The sequence below is a fragment of the Ciconia boyciana genome, chromosome 22 (genome assembly GCF_034638445.1).
Source record: "Ciconia boyciana chromosome 22, ASM3463844v1, whole genome shotgun sequence".
NCBI lineage: Eukaryota > Metazoa > Chordata > Aves > Ciconiiformes > Ciconiidae > Ciconia > Ciconia boyciana.
The window spans coordinates 651,344-670,875 of NC_132955.1; the positions used below are offsets into that span (position 1 = coordinate 651,344).

The 19,532-nt window shown below is 68.2% G+C and overlaps 1 protein-coding gene across 3 annotated transcripts; it reads left to right on the forward strand.

The window, feature by feature from the left end:
- The first annotated feature begins 42 nt into the window (after positions 1 to 42).
- On the forward strand, positions 43 to 18,685 carry LOC140662403 (signal transducer and activator of transcription 5B). Of its 3 annotated transcripts, none has more exons than XM_072885830.1 (19): positions 43 to 185; positions 12,644 to 12,781; positions 12,929 to 13,085; positions 13,170 to 13,259; positions 13,463 to 13,637; positions 13,713 to 13,843; positions 13,919 to 14,070; positions 14,153 to 14,308; positions 14,410 to 14,589; positions 14,762 to 14,849; positions 15,023 to 15,145; positions 15,327 to 15,419; positions 15,563 to 15,769; positions 16,341 to 16,435; positions 16,505 to 16,635; positions 17,336 to 17,506; positions 17,715 to 17,766; positions 18,192 to 18,299; positions 18,372 to 18,685. In XM_072885830.1, the coding sequence occupies exons 2-19, from the start codon at positions 12,654 to 12,656 to the stop codon at positions 18,496 to 18,498; spliced, it is 2,364 nt and encodes a 787-aa protein (XP_072741931.1). In that variant the 5' UTR covers positions 43 to 185; positions 12,644 to 12,653; the 3' UTR covers positions 18,499 to 18,685. The 3 variants fall into 3 exon arrangements, with proteins under 3 accessions (XP_072741931.1, XP_072741933.1, XP_072741932.1); XM_072885832.1 differs by having other exon boundaries at positions 17,336 to 17,491; XM_072885831.1 differs by lacking the exon at positions 43 to 185 and adding an exon at positions 8,157 to 8,304.
- Positions 18,686 to 19,532: the final 847 nt, after the last annotated feature.

The window sequence follows — 19,532 nt, forward strand, 5'->3', positions numbered from 1 at the left end:
GGCGGGGGCGGGCGGGGGGCGGTGCCGCGGGGGGGCGGTGCCGCGCGGGCCGGGCCGGGCCGGGCGGCGGCGGCGGGGGACGGCGCAGGCGGTGGCGGCGGCGGCCGGAGGGGGCAGAGCGGCGGCGGAGCCGAGCGCCGAGAGCCGCCGGAGCAGCGGAGCCGCAGCCGCCGCCGCGGCCGGAGGTAGGGGCGGGCGCGGGGCCGCCATCGCCGCCGGGGCCAGGACCGGGCCCGGGCCCGGGCCGGGGCCGGGGGCGCCTTCGCTTTCCGCGGCCCGGGCGGGGGGGGGGGGCGGGGCCGGGGCCGGGGGCACCTGCGGCGGGGGCGGCGGGGGCGCGGGGCTCGGGGCGCGCCTCGCCTCGCCGCCCCCCGCCCGTCGGCGAATGTTTCGGGTGTTTCGTAACTCCCGGCCGGGCGCAGCTCCTCGGCGGGGCCGGGCGCGGGGCGCTGCGGTGGCGGTGGCGCCGGCCGGGCCCGCGGCCTGGCTGCGGGCGGAGGGGCCGGGCAGGGGCGCGGGCAGCGAGCAGGGCCGCCCACCGGCGCGGCGCGCCCGGGGGGGCGGGCGGACTTTGCGCGGCCGCTGCGCGGGCCGGGGCGGGCGGCGGGGCCGTCCCGGTGCCCGGGGCCGCGGCGCATCCCGGGGCGGGGGCGCTCGTCGCCCGGCGGAGCGGGGCCGGTTCCCGCCGCCGCCGCCCCGGGCCGGGCCCTGCCTGAGCGGCGGCGCGGGGGCAGCGCCGAAAGCGGCGCCGGGCGTCCCGGCGCGGGGGGGGGGTCCGGCCCCGAGCCCCGGCCCCGGGCCGGCGAGGGTCCCGCCGCGGGCGGGCCGCCGGATCGGGGCAGCAACGGCGGGAGCGGGGGTCCCGCTCGCCGGCGGCGGGACGCGCGGCTCCGCGCTGGCGGGCAGCGGGGAAGGCGGATGGAAAACGTTGCCCCGCGCGAGGCGGGAGCGGTGACACCCTGGGGGACTGCAGCGCCCGGTGCCCTTTCACCCAGCTCGTGCGGCGGCCGGGGCGCGCAGCCCGGTGACCGCGAGCCCGGGGGAGCGGCAGCCACCTGTCCGGCGGGGCGCGGGAGCTGTCAGGGCCCTGTGCCCAGCCGGCCGCCACCGCCGGCCTCGCACCGGGCCGGGCTCCCGGCAGCTCCTCGCCGTGACGCCAAGCGGCTCCGGGTCTCCAGCGCCCAGGTCGCGTCGGCACCGGGGTGCAGGCGCCGGTGCTGCCGAGGGCTCCCCGGCTCTGCCTCCGCCTGAACTGCTGACGGCGGTAACACCTCCGATGTCGGCCGCAGCGCGGAGCTGGGGCCGTTGGCTCGCGTGAACTCGTGGTGAGGCTTGGCAGGAGCCCGCGTGCCCCGCTGTGCTCAGGGGAGCCCCGTGGCAGAGGACAGGGGACAGGCAGTGACAACAAGCGGTTCGTTCGCGGTGGTTGGGGTGCATTGCTGAGGGGTGCAGGGCACGGCGCTGCTGTGGCGGGACTGCAGTGCAGGGCCACGTGGCTCACCCGTGGCGGGAACATGGCACACGACATCCCCGCAGCATGGGTCACCTTGTTGCAGCAGGACATTCCTGGCCCCGTGCTGGCTCACCCCGCCAGCTGCCTGCGGCCAGGCCCGTGTCCCCGGCGGCGCTCGTGGCTGCAGCCGGAGCTGTGCGAGCCCTGGCAGCCGGTGTGGGGTGGTCTGGAGAGCCTGTCCACCACGGCGGGCACCAGGGAACCAGCCTTGCACTGTGGGAACTTTGTTCCCTCTCATCCCCGTGCCCCGTCTTCGGGAGGAAGGCTCTGCGCCTGTTGCAGGGAGCGCAGCCCTGCGCTGGCACGGGAGGGCTGGCTGCTGTTGCGATGCTCTCTTGGTGGCGATTTCGAGCCGAGTTTTGCCATCGTGCTTTGATGTGTTTGCACCAGCACAGCGATCCCGCACTGGAGGGAGGTTTGCTTGGGGCCCAGCACCGAGCGTGGCTCTGCCCTGTCTGCGTGGCTCCGGTGAGGGGGAGGCGTTGGGGGTGTCGGGGACTCCCAGACTGCTGCAGCAAGCCTAGGTGCTCCCAAAGCCGTCAGGATCGCAGCCCGACCTGATGTGGCTCCCAGGTCCCCCGAGGTGCTGGACGTGAGGAAGGAGACCGTCTCCTTGGGTTTTATAACCGTCTCTGGAGAGCAGGGCTTGTCCCTGGGGCCGCGGAGGGCCGTGCCGTGCTGTGCCACTCGTGCAGCCATGTGGAGGAGGAGCTCCAGTGCAGGTTGAGAGGTGCCAACAGCCCGTGGCCGGGGCCACAGGAGAGCCGGGCTGGGAATGGGGTGTGACGGGCGGCTGTCACCCACTCTGCATTTCACGGCACTTTGACAGTGTCCTCCTTCGGGAGGTGTTTGCTCCCTGGCAGTTGTCCCTAGAGCCACCTCGCTGGCTTTGGTGCTCCCGCCTTGTCCTGAGGCCGGTGCTTCGGGGCAGGACAAGGAATGCTGGCAGCGGTGCTGGGGATGCAGAACTGCAGCTGGGGATGCTCAGTGCAGGATGGCACAGAGCCTCTGGAGGGACCTTCCCCTCTCGCTGCAGGGGAAGTGCTGACTCCAAAGTGGCTGTGAGGTCTTCGCCGTGGGGTTTCCCAGCTCTCTCTCAAGTGATAGCAAAACCCAGATACTCTGCTTGCGAAAAATCCCTGCTCCTTGTACTCCTCTACGGCGTGGGTGGTGGGGCGGTGAGTGGTGACTGTGCTGTGCTGAGTACAGTAAAGCAGCCCCATCAGCTGGGAAATGACTTTCTGGTTTGCAAGGAATTACTGTAAGCCAGGCTGCGCTCGACAGGCTTCACAGCAACCCTGGGGAGCTGTCAGGAGCCCAGCCACGGCAGGATGGCATCGGGGTTGAGGAGGACCTCCCTCCCATCGGCATCCCCTGGGTGCCTGCTTCTGCCTGGCGCGGCTGCAGTGGCTGCCCGCTTCCCACCGCGCGGCTGCGGGTGCTGCCCTGGGAGCAGCCTCCGCGTTACGGGGCCGAACGCACCGCGGGCGAGCCAGCGCAGGGCTGCGTCTGCTGGGGGACAGAGGCAGGGGCTCGCTGGTCCCTGCCTCGCCAGGACGGGTCAGGGCTCGGCTCCACGGCCTGGGAGGCTGTGCTGGCTGCTGGCTCTGGGGCTCCAGCATGCTCTGGGAGAAGTAGCCTCGACAGCTGTAATGTTTCTGTGGCATGCCTTTCCTTTCATGGGGTGTCTATTTTGCAACCCCCAAGTGTTTTGATCCCAGGAGGAAGGGGGGGTGTGTTTACCCTGGCACCACGTGGCTGCTGCAGGATCCAAGCGGCGCTGGGCATGCCTGAATTTTACATGCAGCAACAGTTCTAGCAACATCTGCTGGCTGATAAAAGGTAGGCTGCCGTGAACCGCTTCTCCTGCCGCGTTGGGAAATGTCGAGGGGGAGGCACACATGCGAACACGGCTTCCTGGCCGATAGGGCTGAGCTGACTTGCTGATAAAGCAGAATCCACCCATCTAGCTGCACCAGAGGGGCTGGGAGTGCTGGCTGCTCGCAGGCGGGCGCACTTCATGCCCTGCGTTTCCCCTAGTGCCAGCTCCTGCTTTCCACCAAGCTGGGGAGCGATGTGCTGCCGGGCAGCTTCTCGCTGGGCTCGGGTGGCCGCGGTGGTATAGCCGAACCGTAACATGGTCACAACTCGCTCCCTGTTCAAACAGTCACTGGTGAGTTTTGCAATCTCCATTTTCGCTGCAACTTTGTGTCTTCCTGTTGTTGTGAGATGTAAATGCTGGTTTATAGCACAGCTCTGCCAGGGAGGGAATTGGGGAAAAGGCTGGTGCTGGGGCAGAGCTCGAAGAGCCGGTGCGGCGTCGGCACGGCCCCAGCCGCCGAGCGACTGAGTGCTGGGTGCGCGTTCTGTCTGGCTTTTTGTCCCTCTCACTTGATGGCTGTCTGCAAAGCAGAGAAAGACGCAGCTCTCATTGGCAGCGTATCCGAGCCCCTCGCACTGGCTAAAACAGCTGTAAAATGATCTCTGTCCTATTTGGTGGTGTTAACATGCGGCCCTGGCGCTTTCGGGCTGCAGCTCTGGGTGCCACGGCTGCCCTGGCCCGGCACGCTCCGTTTATAACCCCATTAGTCACCTAAGCCTTTTGGAAATGCTTAGGTGGGGAGCTCATGGTGCAGCCCGGAGGCCAGGGCTCTGCTCTGCCCCAGCACCGTCAGTGGCTGCTGCTGCTCCTGGGGCTGCAGAGCATGTCCTGGGGCGAGGAAAGCCGAAACCCAGCTCTCCCACCTGGACGCATTTGTGTGCATTGGGGATGAATGCTGGGTTTAACCCTGGCCAGGTTTGACTGTGAGGTTTACCTATTCTGAATGAGATTTTTGTTGCAGAAACCATTGGTGTTTTGGCTCTTTATTCCCATTCCGACTAGCCCCCCCTCCTGCCCGCGTCCCTGGGTGTCTGCGTGCCCCCTCTTCTGAAGGCAAGGCTTTACCATCCCTCCCTTCTGTGCCGCTGACCCGGTGCGAGAGCGTCTCCCTGTGCGGAGCTGCTGCGGCTGCCGGGACGCGAACCCCGGTGCCTGGCGGCTGCGAATGGGGCAAAGCACGGTGGGGGTGTGGGGGCTGCTCCGGGAGGACCTGCCTGTCCCGCACCTCGACTGCTCTTAGTGCCTGGCAGCACAGGGCTTGGGCCCTGCCTGCCCCTGCCCTGCCTGCCCGCTGCAGCGGAGGCTGAGATGCCCGGGAGCAGTTTTCCTGTTGACCAGACACGTCACTGGGCTGTCGGCCCGCACCGGCAGGAGCCCGGCGCTGTGCCACGGTGTGCTGCCTGAGCCTGCCCTCGGGCAGGGACAGCGGGGTGCTGCGGGGCTGGGACGTCTGCGAGGGCTGGCAAGGCAGAGGGCTGGCGAGCATTTTCCCAGACACCACGTAGGCTCCACGCCGGCTGCTGTTGGCGGTGGGCACAGAGCAGCACCCAGTGTCCCCTGTGGGCTGAGCATCCTCGTGTGCAGCCGGGTGCTTGCAGCTCGTGTTTGGTGTTTGCTCCGGAGGACGAGGGTGTGAGGGTTTGCCCGCCCAACCGCGGCTGCGTGATGGGTACTGCACGTACCCTGCGCTGTCTCACAGTGTGGTCGGTGCCTCTTCCCCGGGCAGGGTGGTCGGGCAGGGCAGCGGGTGCCCTCGGTGTGCTGGCATCCCTCTGCCTGTCCCTGCTCACCTGCTGTCCTTGTCCTGCCCCAGCCCCCCAGGTGCCTGTGCCGTGTCGCGCGGGCTGGCCTGATCCCGTGGGACGGCCGTGCCGGTGGCGGGGGAGGCTCCTGCACCGTCTCCCCTGCCCCGCCGAGAGCACCAGCGCGGCATCGGCCGGAGGGGATGGATGTGGCCGGAGCAGTGCAGCCAGTGCCTGCGCTGCCTGCGTCTCCTCCAGCCCGCCTGGGTCCTGCTCTGCCAATCCAGCCTCGCCGGCGACTGGATTAGTGCGATTGTGTGCGCTCGCTGGAGCATGGCAGATAAAATGAAATTCTGTCTCCAGACCCCAATCGGGACTAATTCGACACTGAAATGAGCTTAATCCTCTGGTCCTTCTGACCAGCCCGTCTCTCCTGGGCTGGTGCTGGTCTGAGCAGGGATTAGCAATGATCCTGGGGCCACGCTGGAGGCGGCCTCAGTGCTGGGGGGCTGGGGTGGGACCCAGGGCGTCTGCGGGGTCCCTGGGGAGGTGGCTGCTCTGCTTGGCTGCTTTGTTGGAAGGGGCAACCCAAGGATGAACTGGCTGGTGGGGCTGCAGGGGCTTCTCCCCTGTCCCAGATCTGCCTGGCCCGTTCCTAAGCCTGACGCTGCCGCCCCATCCTTGGGGGGGTCGCTGGGATCCTGTCGCCTCCCTGCCCTTCCCCAGGGCGTGTCCGGGGTGATGCCTCTTCCCTCCTGGGATGGAGGACGAGGACCCGAGCTGGACCCTCCCCGCTGCACTGGAGCGGGTGCGAGGGCAGCGTGCAAGTCCCTGGGGGCTGCACCTCCTGCAGGCAGATGCTTCACCCTCAGCGTGGCGTTACAGGGGGTTGGGGTGGGTCGTTATTATTGTGGAGGAAAATTACCTTCAGCAAGTGCCCTGGCACGTGGCGGCTGTGCATCCCCTCCTGGGCGAGGGCCAGTGCCTGCCCGGAGCCGGGATGCTATGGTGGGCAGTGGCTCCCCACCCACCCTGGGATCCCCCCACCGAGCCCCGGGGAAGCCCCAGGACCCCGAGGCGCTGGAGCTGGCAGCTCCCTGCCACACCAGCCCTGCGGCCAGTTAATTCGGCTGCTTGGCCCCAGGGAGCCGGGAGTAATTAAAGCTCTGCCCAGGCCACTCTAATCCTGTCTGCGGGCTTACGGCGGGGGTAGCACCGGCACTGGTGGGGATTGGGCTCCCCGTGGCGGATGTCCCGCAAGATCCACGCTGGATTCGTGCCTGTGGGGGCCGGGTGGGCACTCAGCTCTGCCGATGTGGCTGTGCGGTGTATCCTGCCCACCAGCGCTTGGCTCCTGCTCCAGCACTGGCTGCCTGCATCTGTCTGGGTGGGCAGGCTGCCTGCACCGCGCTGCCGTGCTCCGCTCGGTCCCCGGCCCCCCCGGCACCCAGACAGGCCCCCGTTGTTCCTGAGCAGCCGCAGCCGCCAGCCCAGCCTGCCCGGGGTCCGGCACAGCCAGCTCATTGTGCCGGGGCCAGGCGGGTGGTCCTGGGCACCTGGTGCCCCATACGGTGAGGCAGGCTCGCCTCGCCGGGGCGACCCTGAGGGACGGGGCTGGCCCTCCTGCGTGCGCTGTGGCGAGCTCGGCCGGGGGGGTGGCAGCGTAGCCATGGCCCCCCCGCTCTGCCGTGGGGACCCAGGTCCTGCCGGTGCCGGTCCTGCTCCATGCTTAGTATTTGAGGGAATCCTGCCGGTGCCGGGGCAGCGCCTGTATCTGGGTGCGGCTGCACCGGGGCAATTTTCTCTCTAGGTCCCAGCCCCTGGATTCGAGGGATTTTGCTGGGATTTCATTGGGTATTTTGGTGGTTTTGATTTGACGCAGGTTTCTGGGCCTCTGTGGTTGGAAGGGAAAATCTGAAGAGGGGAGAAAAACCGTTCCCGAGGGCGGCAAATGCCAGCGGGCAGGTACAGCCCCAGGCCTGTGGCGTGAGCCGAGCCGCAGGCAGCCCCCGGCTCTGAGGCCCCCCGGACCTTGTGCGGCAGCGCCGGTCCCCGGCTGGGGCATCTCCACCTGCGTGTGGGGCCAGTTTCTCCCTGAGCAGCGTCAGGCTGCGCGTGGGGTTTCCTCGTTCCTGTAACAGTGCGAGTTCCCCATTTTCAGCTCCCAAAGCTGCTGGGAAGCCCGGCTGGTCCCGGCACTGCCAGTCTGGGCTCTGCCTGCCAGCTGCAGGGCCCATCGCCTCTGCCCTCAGGGGGGCACGTTGTGTTTCCAGAGCTAGTCATGCCTCTTCCGTGAGTCCTGCGGCTCCCGGCCACGCTCGCCCGACCCCGGCAGTTTCGAGTGTGGGCTGAGGACTCTGGTGGGCTGGGGCAGTCGGCTGCCACCGGGGCAAAACCGTTGGCTGCTGCCGTGCTTCTGAGGGAGACAAACAAAACCCATCAAAGCACCAAGCTTCTAGAAGGAGCTCGCCTCCTGCGCCGGGCGGGCGCTGCTGCCTCCCAGCCGAAAGCTGGAAACCACAGGCAGGCGTGAAACGGGCGAGCTGCCCTGTTCCCAGCACCGCGGCCCTCCGCGCTGGCTCCCCGGTGCCCACCAGCCCCAGCCAGCAGCTCCAGGCACGGCCAGGGGGTCTGGGGGCTGCTCACGGGCACCCCGGTGTTCCCGGTGCAGGCTCTGCCCCCGTGCTGTGTGCTGGGGGGGTGTGAGCGGAGCCGGGGGTTGCAGGTGAGTCCGTCCCGTCTCCCCCCATGCTGAGCTCCTGCATCGGTCCCTGGGGTCCCATTCCCGGCTACTGGCCGCCCATGGGGGCTCGGGGGGCTCAGCCCCACTGACCTGCGGCGGGCAGAGGCTGTGCCCGGCCCTGGCACCAGGGAGGAGTGTGGGGCTGAGCGTGGCGGGGGTGCCGGTCCCGCTCCTTCAGCGGGCACCACGCACGCAACGGTGGCGGAGGAAGCTGCCGGCAGCCCGGGGCTGGCTGCCCTGTGCAGGCAGCTGACATTTTGGAAGGAAATAGCTGCTCTCCGCTCCTTCCTGTAGCACGCAGCCTGCGAAACGGCTGCCCCGGGAGCCCGGCTGTGCTGGCAGCGCCTGCCTGGAGCCGCGGCCGGGCTGCCCCGGGGCCGGGACGCCGGAGCGGTGCGAGGGGCAGAGCGGTGCCCGACCCTGGGTGAGTGCAGCTGCGGGACGGGGCACCCCGTGCCGGGGCTGTGGTTCCTGTGCCCCGGAGGGGCCGGGAACCTCGCTGAGCCCCGGGGCTCTGCTGGCCCTGCCAAGCCCGTGCGTGGGGGAGCCCTCAGCTGAGGCGGCCCCGGGGCGCGTGCGGAGCCCTCTGTGCCCCCCAGCTGTGGGGCAGGACGTGGTGCGCCGCGGCGCTCGCTGCCTGCAGCCGGCAGGCCCACAGGCGAGGGCGAGGGGGGCCGAGCTGGGGGAGCCCTCGGCAGGGGTCCGGCTGAGGGGGGCCGCTGGGCTGCGCAGGGGCTGCAGCCGCTCCCCTGGGCTGAGCTGCTGCGGGCGGGGGTGGGAGTCCGTGTCTGGGGAACCGGAGCCCTTCTGCCTGCCGAGCGGCTGCCGGCACCGCTGTCGCCAGGGCCTGGCTGGGGGCCGGATCCTGCCCCGGAGGGAGCCTGCCTGGGGCTGCCCTCGGGGGACGCAGGAGCGGCACCGGCCGGGGCAGGACCGGAGCCCCCGGGCAGCGCTGGCCGTGAGGCGGGCAGGCTCCGGCCCTGCGGCCGCGAGCGAGGCCGGCTCTGACCTGGAAGCGATCGTGGGCTCCCGGAGGTGCCGAGAAACCACGTGTCCGCGTGTTTACTGGGGTGGGAGGCGGCGGCGGCGGCGGGCGCGGAGCCACTGCTGCCGGAGCCCAGCACCGGGGCAAGCGCCGTGCCCGTGCCCGGGGAGGACGCGGCTCCGGAGAGCCCCGGGCCGGGGGAGCACCGGGCAAAGGGCAGTGCGGGAGCCGTGGTGGCGGAGGGGCTGTGCGGGGCAGGCGTGCGGGAGCGGGGGGTTACGGCCGGAGCCCTCTGCCGCGGCCCCCCGGCCTGGCCCGAGAGCCGGGGCACGGGACCGGGCAAGGGGCTGCGGTCAGGGGCCGTGCCGGCACCGGGGCAGGGCTGGCCTGCCCGCGGGGAGGTCCCCGGGGTGGCTGTGCACGGCGAGCACCCTGCGAGCATCCGCGGCGGTGCGGGTGCCGGCCCCGGCCCCTGGGCGGGCGCTGCCCGTGGTCGGGCCTTGCCATGCCCATGGCATGTGGGAAGGTGCTGCCGCCGGCCTCGCCCCGTGAGGCATTTCCCTCCTTTTTGCTGCCCGCGGACGCGCGCTGGCTTGCTCTGGCTTTCCTGCAGCTCGTGACCTGGCGCTGGTGCCAGCCCGCTGCTGCGGCCGGGAGGTGCCACCGCTCCTGCCCCCGGGGCTGCCGCTGCGGCTGGGGCCCGTTCCCGGGGTGGTCACGTCGGGTCCCCTGGCTGCCCCTGGCCCCAGCAGTGCTGCCAGCCTCTCCCTGCCCGTCCTCTCCTCTCCCGCTGCCTCTGGCCCTCTGAGAGCCCTTTTTGGGTGGGTTTCACCCATTTTGCGGACAGTTTGGCAGTGCCTCCCCATCGGCAGCGGGGAGCGGGGCTGTCGGATGCAAAAGCAACGACCGCCAGTGTATCCCCTCTGCGCCGCCCCTGCCAGCTCTGTCCCTGCAGGCCTCCATGGCACTTGTCCTACCTCCGGGAAGCTGCCATGTGCGCCGCTTCGCAGGCGATAAGTCCCCGGTGAGCGTGTTGCTGTGGCTTGTTGAGTTGCTGCTGGTTAACCAAGCTGCGGTAATGGGTGGGTTAAGCTTGCTGCCAGCAAGTAAATGCAAAGTAGCTTAAACCACTGCAATTATCTGTCTCTTGCAGTTGTTTGAGCGCGTGTGTGGCCGGCGGCTGCAGCATGGCTGACCCGTGGCAACGCGTGATGCTGCAGCAGCACTGCCCATCCCTGCTGGGGTGCCAGAGCCGCGGCGAGCGCCGTGGCTGGGGATGGCGCTGGGGTGGGTAAACGCCGGTGGGCTGGAGCAGGCCCTGGCTGCCTGACCCTGGAGAGGTTTCCTGAGCCAGGTGGCTGCAGGGCTGGGGCGATGCACTGGCAGGGGGAGCACAAGGAGGGAGCCGCTCCCTGGGCGCGGGCGTGAAACCATCCCAAGGCTCCAAGGAGGTCCCCGTGAGCCCTCGCCCGGGGCAGCCGGGGGTGCTGCTGAGGAGTGTGGGCATGGGCATGGACCAAGCCAGGGCACTGGCTGCCAGCAGCCAGCCGGGCGCAGGAGTGCGGGGCTGCCTGGAAATGCCAGCGACTCCAGCTGCATGGTGGGACCGTGCTGCGGTACCTCTTGCTGAAGCAGAGCTGTTGCCCTAGCCTTGCCGGGTCTCGTGGCTGGAAAGCCTCATTTGCTTATGGCAGGCGGCACTGGTGACTCGTGCCAGGGTGCTCAGGGCACCCTGCGGATCCTGGGGAGGTTTGGTTTGTCGGTCCATGGGTGAGACATGGAAGACAAAAATGAGGTGCTTGGAGAAAGGCCCACTGTTGCATGGATGATGCCCATGGAGGTCATGTCCAAGCCTGGCATGAGTGGTTTTCTGGGGTGTGCTTATCCGCCAGGGTGGCACGGCCCCAGGGACAGCCCTGCCGTCAGTCGGGGCACGCGCTGGGTGAGCCATGCCACCATCGGCCGCTGCACGGTCCCCTTGTAAAGGCTGACGTGATGCTGGCTCGCCTTCCGCCGGGCACCCCAGCAGCGATGCTCATGCTCCTGCTCCCAGGACGGTGCCGGCCGAACACAGTGTCTGCTGGCTCACCGCAGCAGCAGCCTGAGACTCGTTGCTTAACAACACGCTGGAGTGGAATAGGAAGTGTTTTGTCACCGCGAGATGGGAAGAGATCACCATTTTCTCAATAGGCAGGGCAGCTTTGTTTGCTCTGTGTCCGTGCAGACATCCCCGCTGCTCCCGGAACTTTGGCCATTTGTGGCGCGGTGGCACTGGCACGGCCGTGGCTGCTCTCCTCAGCTCTGCCGGGGCAGCGGTTCTCACCGATGCCCCTTATCAAGTGTCTGCAATTTCTAACTGCCAGCGCACGTCCTGCTGTCGGCCATCCTGCCTTCCCTTCCCCTCCTTGCCTACATTTTTATGCCTCCCCAGGCCCCTCCTTGCCAGTAGGATTTCCAACTCGGCAATTTCTGTGAATGTGGAAACGTTCCTCCCTTTTTATAGGGGAAAAATTCATTTTTAGCCAGCTCTCAGTTATTGTTCCTCTTCCTGTGTAGGAGGCGGGTGCGCAGGGCTCGGGCTCTGGCCATGGCTGCTGCTCTTGCTGCCGCTGTTGCCCCCCGGTGTGCTCCCCTGCCCGTGGGACAGCACCGGCTGCTTTTGGAGCCCCTCGTCCTCCGGGTGTTTCTGAGGCTGTAGAAAGTGCTTCAGGGAGGGAGGGAGGCGCAGCCCCTGCTCCCTCTGCTTGTCACCAGCCGGTGCAGTAACCGGATCCTGTCCTGGCCACGCGGCCTTGGGACGCAGCCCGAGGCCTCGCGCCCCTGCCCGGCACCTCCACACGATACTAAATCCCGGGTGGTTTGGGTGTGAGTGTGTGTAAATGCTATTTATTGCTGCATCCTTGGCTTGGAAGGGCCGCAAGCCCCCCAGGCCCTCCTTCATCGCTCATCATCGCGTCGCCCTCAAAGACTCCACCGCCAGGTTGTTTTTTGAGGCCCCACCAAGCTGCAGATATAACTGCGGCAGGGGACGCTCTGGCTTTTTATAGGTGCCGTCCCTGGCCGTCCTTTCTCTCTGCCTGCTGCAGCTGCCCCGTGTGAGCCGGGGTGCCGGAGCTGCGTGGCGGGTGGGATTTGGCAGCGCTCCTGCGTGGAGCCAGAGCCGCCCCAAAGCTTGCTCTGAGAAGCTCCGCGCTCCGGCTGGTGTCTCCCCTGCAGCGCTGGTGCGTGGGACGTGCTGTGGCTGCGGGACCCGGGACCCACCGGGGGCTGCGGTGCCGCACGGGCCCTCGGGGACGGGGCTGCTCCTGCCAGCCCGCCTGCCAGCACTGCCAGGGTGTGGGCAGGCGCCAGGGAGAGCGCAGGGGGGGCCTCGGCTCTGCGTCACCCTGGATTTCTCGCCAGCCCTCCCCCCGGCCCCGTTTCCTCATTTGCGTGGCCAGCGACGGCTGTGATCCCGCGGCGCAGCAAGGGGAAATGATTACCATGTGGAGAGGCAGCGCAGAGGCGCGTTCATGGCCCCGGACAGCCCCAGGGCTTTCCCTAGAAAAGAGGGAGGGACTCAGAACCGGGGTCCCCTTCGGCACACCCCTTCCTTTGGTAGCTGGAGGCGGCTCCGGCAGCACCGGAGAACCTGGAGGAACCTGCAGGAACCTGCAAAGGGCTTCGAGAACCCGGAGGCTCCTGCAAAGGGCTTGCCGGGGCGGCCGAGGCCGGACCCCCACCCATGGCGCAGCACCCAGATGGCCGCAGTGACCTGACGAGCCCGTCTCCCTGGCAGGTGGTGAGCCATGGCAGTGTGGATCCAGGCGCAGCAGCTCCAGGGCGAAGCCCTGCGGCAGATGCAGGCGCTCTACGGGCAGCACTTTCCCATCGAGGTGCGGCACTACCTGTCGCAGTGGATCGAGAGCCAGGCATGGTAGGTCAGCGGGGTCCCCGTCCCCGTGGGGGGTGCTGGGCTTGGCAGCACCTGCCCCGGTGTGCCGGCAGGTCCCCACCTCTGCCGGGGAGCCCCCGTGCGGGGCCGCGGCTGCCCTGACGCCACCGCTCTGCTCCGCGCGCGCAGGGACTCCATCGACCTCGACAACCCCCAGGAGAACGTGAAGGCAACGCAGCTGCTGGAGGGGCTGATCCAGGAGCTGCAGAAGAAGGCGGACCACCAAGTGGGCGAAGACGGCTTCCTGCTGAAGATCAAGCTGGGGCACTACGCCACGCAGCTGCAGGCGAGTGGGGGGCCGTGGGCGGGGGCTGCGGGGCTGGGGGGTGTCCCTGCCCCGTGCCCGGCTCAGGCTGCGCTCTCCCTGCAGAACACGTATGACCGGTGCCCCATGGAGCTGGTGCGCTGCATCCGGCACATCCTCTACCACGAGCAGCGGCTGGTGCGGGAGGCAAACAACGTGAGTGGGGGCCACGGGGCGTCTGCATCGTGGGGGGCGAGGGAAGGGGTCCCACAGGATGGGGGGATGCTCGGGGTCTCCAGCACGGGGGTCGTGGGAGCAGCCCTGAGGCAGGGGGTGCTCTGGGTCCCCGCTGCCCCCGGCACCCAGGGGGTGGGGAGAGTCCCCTTTGCCATGCTGAGTGCTCCCCATGCCCCATGCAGAGCCCCTCGCCGGCCGGCTCCCTGGTGGACGCCATGTCCCAGAAGCACCTGCAGATCAACCAGACCTTTGAGGAGCTGCGGCTCATCACGCAGGACTCGGAGAACGAACTCAAGAAGCTGCAGCAGACACAGGAGTACTTCATCATCCAGTACCAGGAGAACATGCGTCTCCAAGGTGGGTGGGGGGCCAGAGGGTGACAGAGCCAGGGTGCTGGCGGTGCCGGCCCTAACGCCACGCCCCGTCCCCCAGCCCAGTTCTCCCAGCTCTCCCAGCTGGGCCCCCAGGAGCGCCTGTCGCGGGAGACGACGCTGCAGCAGAAGAAGGCGTCGCTGGAGGCCTGGCTGCACCGAGAGGCCCAGACACTACAGCAGTACCGCGTGGTGAGTGCTGCCGCCCCGGCCCCGCGCCAGCTGTGCCGCCGTCCCCGCACCCTGTAATGCCGTCCCGCCTCGCAGGACCTGGCCGAGAAGCACCAGAAGACGCTGCAGCTGCTGCGCAAGCAGCAAACGACCATCCTGGACGACGAGCTGATCCAGTGGAAGCGTCGGCAGCAGCTGGCGGGGAACGGGGGCCCCCCCGAGGGTACCCTGGACGTGCTGCAGACCTGGTGGGTGCCAGTGCCGGCCATGCCCAGCGGGGTGGGACAGGGTGCTGAGCCCCGGCGCGGTGCTGAGCCCCACTCCCCCCAGGTGTGAGAAGCTGGCAGAGATCATCTGGCAGAACCGGCAGCAGATCCGCCGTGCTGAGCACTTGTGCCAGCAGCTGCCGATCCCGGGCCCGGTGGAGGAGATGCTGTCAGAGCTGAACGGCACCATCACCGACATCATCTCCGCCCTGGTGACCAGGTAGAGGTGGGGGCCCAGCTCGGCTGAGGCACCCAGCAGGGTGAGGGGGCTGGGTTGGGGCTGCTCTGCCTGCCTGCCCCTGATCCCCATGCCCCCCCCAGTACCTTCATCATCGAGAAGCAGCCTCCCCAGGTGCTGAAGACACAGACCAAGTTCGCAGCCACCGTGCGGCTCCTGGTGGGGGGGAAGCTGAACGTGCACATGAACCCCCCCCAGGTGAAGGCCACCATCATCAGCGAGCAGCAAGCCAAGGCCCTGCTGAAGAACGAGAGCACCCGCAAGTAATGCCCGGGGGGCTGTGCTGTGCTGCAGGGGGGGACGGAGCCGCAGTGGGGGGCTGGGGCCGCCGAGGCAGGGGGGAGCAGGACCTGGAGCTGGGGGTGGGGGGGCTGCACCTCGCATGGGCTCCAGTCGCCCTGCTGATCCCCCTGACCCTGCGCCTTCCCACGGCAGCGAAAGCAGCGGGGAGATCCTCAACAACTGCTGCGTGATGGAGTATCACCAGGCCACGGGGACGCTCAGCGCCCACTTCCGCAACATGGTGAGTGCTGCTGGCTCCCCTCTCCCGATGCTCGCACCCACCTTCCCGTCCCCTCGTGTCCCCCTGTGTTCGCCCCTCGTGTCGCCATCTGTGTTGCACCCCCCCTGTGTTCTCCCTGGTATCCCCCCATGTCCCCATCTGTCCCCCTGGGCTCACCCCTTGTGTCCCTGCAGTCCCTGAAGCGGATCAAGCGCTCGGACCGCCGTGGGGCTGAGTCAGTGACAGAGGAGAAGTTCACCATCCTCTTTGAGTCGCAGTTCAGTGTTGGTGGCAACGAGCTGGTCTTCCAGGTGAAGGTAAAGCCACCAGCCACGTCCCCTCTGCAGGGCCTGGGTGAGCCACGGGCACCGTGCCCACGGGTGTGGGGCTGGGCTGGAGCCACAGGGTGCCCGTGCAGGCTGGGGTGGCTCAGGGGTGCCCATGGGCGATGCTCCCATGGTGCCCCATGGCCCATCCTGGTCCTCTTCCTCCCGGCAGACGCTGTCCCTGCCTGTGGTGGTGATCGTGCATGGGAGCCAGGACAACAATGCCACGGCCACCGTGCTCTGGGACAATGCCTTCGCCGAGCCCGTGAGTGCCAGCGCCATGGCGGGGCAGGACAGGCTCCATCCGCCCCCGGGGAGCTGCGGGAGTTGGGCTCGGTCTTCTGGCGGGGACGTGCTGGGAGGCGGCAGGCAGAGCTCGGTGCTGACCCTGCTCTGTGCCCCCCCCAGGGCCGCGTGCCCTTCGCCGTGCCTGACAAGGTGCAGTGGCCGCAGCTCTGCGAGGCACTCAACATGAAGTTCAAGGCGGAGGTGCAGAGCAGCCGTGGGTTGACCAAGGAGAACTTGGTGTTCCTGGCGCAGAAGCTCTTCAACAGCACCAGCTCCCACCTGGAGGACTACAGCAGCACCACAGTGTCCTGGTCCCAGTTCAACCGGGTGAGCGGGCTGGGCTCTGTGCCAGGCTCTGTACCGGGAGAGCCGCCGAGCCCCAGGGTCCCGCTGTGCTCTGGGACAGGGGCTTTGCTGCACCTGCAGTACCAGTGCTCATGCCGGGGGGCTGGATGATGGGGCACATCCCTCCCAAGGAGTGGTTTCTTGCTGGAGTGTGGTGCAAAACCAAGATGGCTGTCAGCTGCAGCAAGGCAGGAGGCGATGCCTTCCTCGTTGGGAGGGATGCGGGGTGCTGCAGGGTCCGCAGACGCAGTTTGCATCCTCGGGGAGGCATTGCTGGTGCTCCCCCAGGGCTGTACCCCCGGGGCTGTACCGTTTGGAGGGATGCGGGGTGCTGCAGGGTCCGCAGACGCGGTTTGCATCCTCGGGGAGGCATTGCTGGTGCTCCCCCGGGGCTGTACCGCCTGGCCGGGCTGACCTGCGCCTGGTTTGGCAGCGCTGGAGGCTCCCACAGCCCAGGTCCCCGGGTCTCTGCCGCTGCACCAAACGCTTGTGCTGTTTAACGGCAGCTATGAGGCTGGAGCCAGGAGTGCTCATTTTCTGGGGATTTCAACAGGAAAACTTGCCCGGGAGGAATTACACCTTCTGGCAGTGGTTTGACGGGGTCATGGAGGTGCTGAAGAAGCATCTGAAGCCGCACTGGAACGACGGGTAAGAGCCGCCCTGCCCTGTGCTGCCTGGCCCCTGCCCGCCCGGCCCTGACGCCCGCGCTCTGCCTAGGGCCATCCTGGGCTTCGTCAACAAGCAGCAGGCGCATGACCTGCTCATCAACAAGCCTGACGGGACCTTCCTGCTGCGGTTCAGTGACTCGGAGATCGGCGGCATCACCATCGCATGGAAGTTCGACTCCTGTGAGTATGTGCTGGGAGCCGGCAGCCCCCAGCCCCGCTGTCTCTGGCCTGGGACTCTGGCCATCTCGTGCTCGTGTGGCTGGTGCTGCTCCTCCGGCACCTCGCGTCTCGGCTGGGCACCAGCACCGGCACTGCCGTGGCCGGGCACACAGGAGCCTTCCTCAGGAAAGGGGCGAGCGCAGGAGCCTGCGGGAACACCTTGGCTGCCCTGTGCAGCCGTGGCCATGTCCAGCCTGAGCGCTGGCGTTGGCGGGGAGGAGGGACTGGGCTAAACCGTCCCACCCAGCCACGGGATCTTACTCGTGGCTGTACAGAACGCAGCAACTCCGTGGTGCTTCCTGGTGCGAGGGGTTTGCACGGGTGGCGTGACCCCGTGCAGCAAGTCTGCTCATTACCGTTCTTCGTGAGAGTGTCCTTCGGAGGCTCATGTGGCCAAGGAACACCGCAAAGCCCCGTGGAGCACCCCGCAGCCGGGGGGGACCTGCCCTCTGTGTGCCGGGATGAGGACAGACCTGCCTCGAGTTCACTGTGCCTCCTGGCTGATCCTGTTTTCTGGCAACTTGCGTTTTGTCCTTAAATGTTGCCGGGGAGGGATGCAGCGCGGGAAATGCTGTCTGATGTTCAACGTGATCTTGCAGCTCAGGGCCAGGAGCTGCCGGTGGCTCTGGGCTTCACCACGGTCCCTGCTCTTGTCTTCCAGCCGAAAGGATGTTCTGGAACCTGATGCCTTTCACCACCAGGGACTTCTCCATCCGCTCCCTGGCCGACCGCCTCGGGGACCTCAGTTACCTCATCTACGTGTTCCCTGACCGGCCCAAGGACGAGGTCTTCTCCAAGTACTACACGCCGGTTCTCTGTGAGTCCACGCCAGGTAGCGCTGCCCCTTCACCCCGTGCGTGTCCCTCTCCTTCGTGCATCCGACCGGGGTGGAGCCGGGGCTCACAGCGACCCTCTGCCCCGGGGCCGCATCCAGCCCTGCGGGGGCTCTGCAGCTGGCCGTGCGTGAGCCCCCAGCCCTGCCGTGGGCTTGCAGCATGTGCCAGCAGCCCAGGCCCTTAGCACTGCCTTCTCTCCTCTAGCTAAAGCCGTGGATGGATACGTGAAGCCACAGATCAAGCAAGTGGTGCCAGAGTAAGTCTGACCCTGAACACGGCCCCTGGGCAGTCCCACGGGATCGTCCCCGGCGAGCGGCTGGGGCAGCTGGCAGCCCAGGGTACCTCTGCTCTCGGGCCCTGGCACCACCAACGGTCACGTCGGTGCTGAGCTGGCGCTGGGGGCCGAGGAGCGCGGGCCCGGGGCCGAGGCAGGGCTGTGCGTTCCCTGGGAAAGCGGATGCCCCCCCTCGCCGTGCCGCTCCCCTCGCCGTGCTGCCACTCAGGGCTGGGGACCCTGCAGGTTGTCACTGCTTGTGGGTGTGGGGTTTGGGTCCCTTGCCGGCACCGCGCCAGCCTCGGGAGATGCCGGTCGGAGGCGGTGGGAATTCCTGGGGTGCAACTTCACCCTGGGGGAGCCTGTCCCATCCTATGCCACCACTCACGAGCCCCCCGTCCCCACAGGTTTGTCAGTGCATCAGGCGATTCTGCCCCTGGAGGGGCCACCTACATGGACCAGGCTCCCTCACCCGCCGTCTGCTCCCAGCCCCATTACAACATGTACACCCAGAAGTACGTATCGCATCCCCTGTCCCCGTCCCGCCGTGGCCGATCCCCCCCCACCTCACCCCCTGCATCCCGCAGCCCTGACGCCGTGCTGGACCCCGAGGGCGACTTCGACCTGGACGACACCATGGACGTGGCGAGGCACGTGGAGGAGCTGCTGCGGCGTCCCATGGACAGTCAGTGGATCCCCCACGCCCAGTCATGACGGGCGGGCGCCCGGCCCCCCGCCCTCGGCCGCGGTGCTGTGGGGACTGTGCTGTGTTCGTGTCTCTGTGCCGGGGGGGCGGCGGGTGGGCCCTGCCCCGGAGATTTGCTCTGTGCTGCCCCGAAACGCAGGCTGGCGTCCGGCTCTTTGGTGTTTATGCCCTTGTATAAACGGCAGCGGATTTGTCGCATGGTTTTCCTGTATGTTCCTTTTAAGAGGCCCAGCTTCGGCTTTCTGCTTCTGCAAGCACCGGCCCTGGAGCCGCCCTGCTCCCTGCCGAGGGGCTGCTCGGGGCAGGGGCCGGCGTCCGGCCTCGGGTTCGCTTTCGCAGTCGTCACTAAGAATGTACGTGTCGCCTTCTTCTTCTACCCTGTGGCTCCGTTCCCAGGGGGTGCGTGGGCACACCAGACTCTGGCGTGGGGTGGAGGGAGGGTCGGCTGGGGCTCCCCCCGGCCTGTGCTGGCGCTCTGCAGCGGCGGGGTCCCCTCCTGGACCTCGTCTCCTCCTCTGGCCCCCCAAGGATGCGGGAGCCCCTTCGCCTCCCGGCCTCGGCATCCCCCTCCGGAGTTGGTGCAGCGTGAGGGAGGCAGAGTGCGAGGGCACCCAGCGAGGGCAGTCGGGCAGTGCGGGCGGTGTGGGGGGAGCGGAGCCCTCTGCCTCCCCCCCCTCTCCCCTCACCCTGGCCGAGAAGCTCAGCATGTTATTTTTCTACCACAGAGTAAATAAAGCACGGAATATTTTTGTAACACAAAAGCTCTGGGTTTCACGTGTGTCTTGGGGAGGGGGCAGGTCCCTGCCACGGTAAGTGGGGGCGGGGGGGCGGGGGGGGGCAGAGAGGACCCCCTTGGGCCAGGGGCCGCGGGGACACGGGTGGCCCTGTGCTCCCCAGTCTCTGGATGACGCACAGCAGGCGCGTGGTGCCCTACGGCCAGGGGCAGGGTTGGGGTCCGCGTCCCCATGTCCCCTCCCTGAGTGCAGGGGGGCGAGTAGGGGGCCGGGCCCCCACCTGCAGCCCCCCGGCAGCGAGACCCCCG

Coding starts and splice junctions, on each gene's coding strand:
- LOC140662403 (XM_072885830.1), top strand. CDS start 12,654: ATGGCAGTGTGGATCCAGGCGCAGCAGCTCCAGGGCGAAGCCCTGCGG. Junction 13,638..13,712: donor GGAGAACATGCGTCTCCAAG/GTGGGTGGGGGG, acceptor CCCGTCCCCCAG/CCCAGTTCTCCCAGCTCTCC. Junction 15,420..15,562: donor ACAATGCCTTCGCCGAGCCC/GTGAGTGCCAGC, acceptor TGCCCCCCCCAG/GGCCGCGTGCCCTTCGCCGT.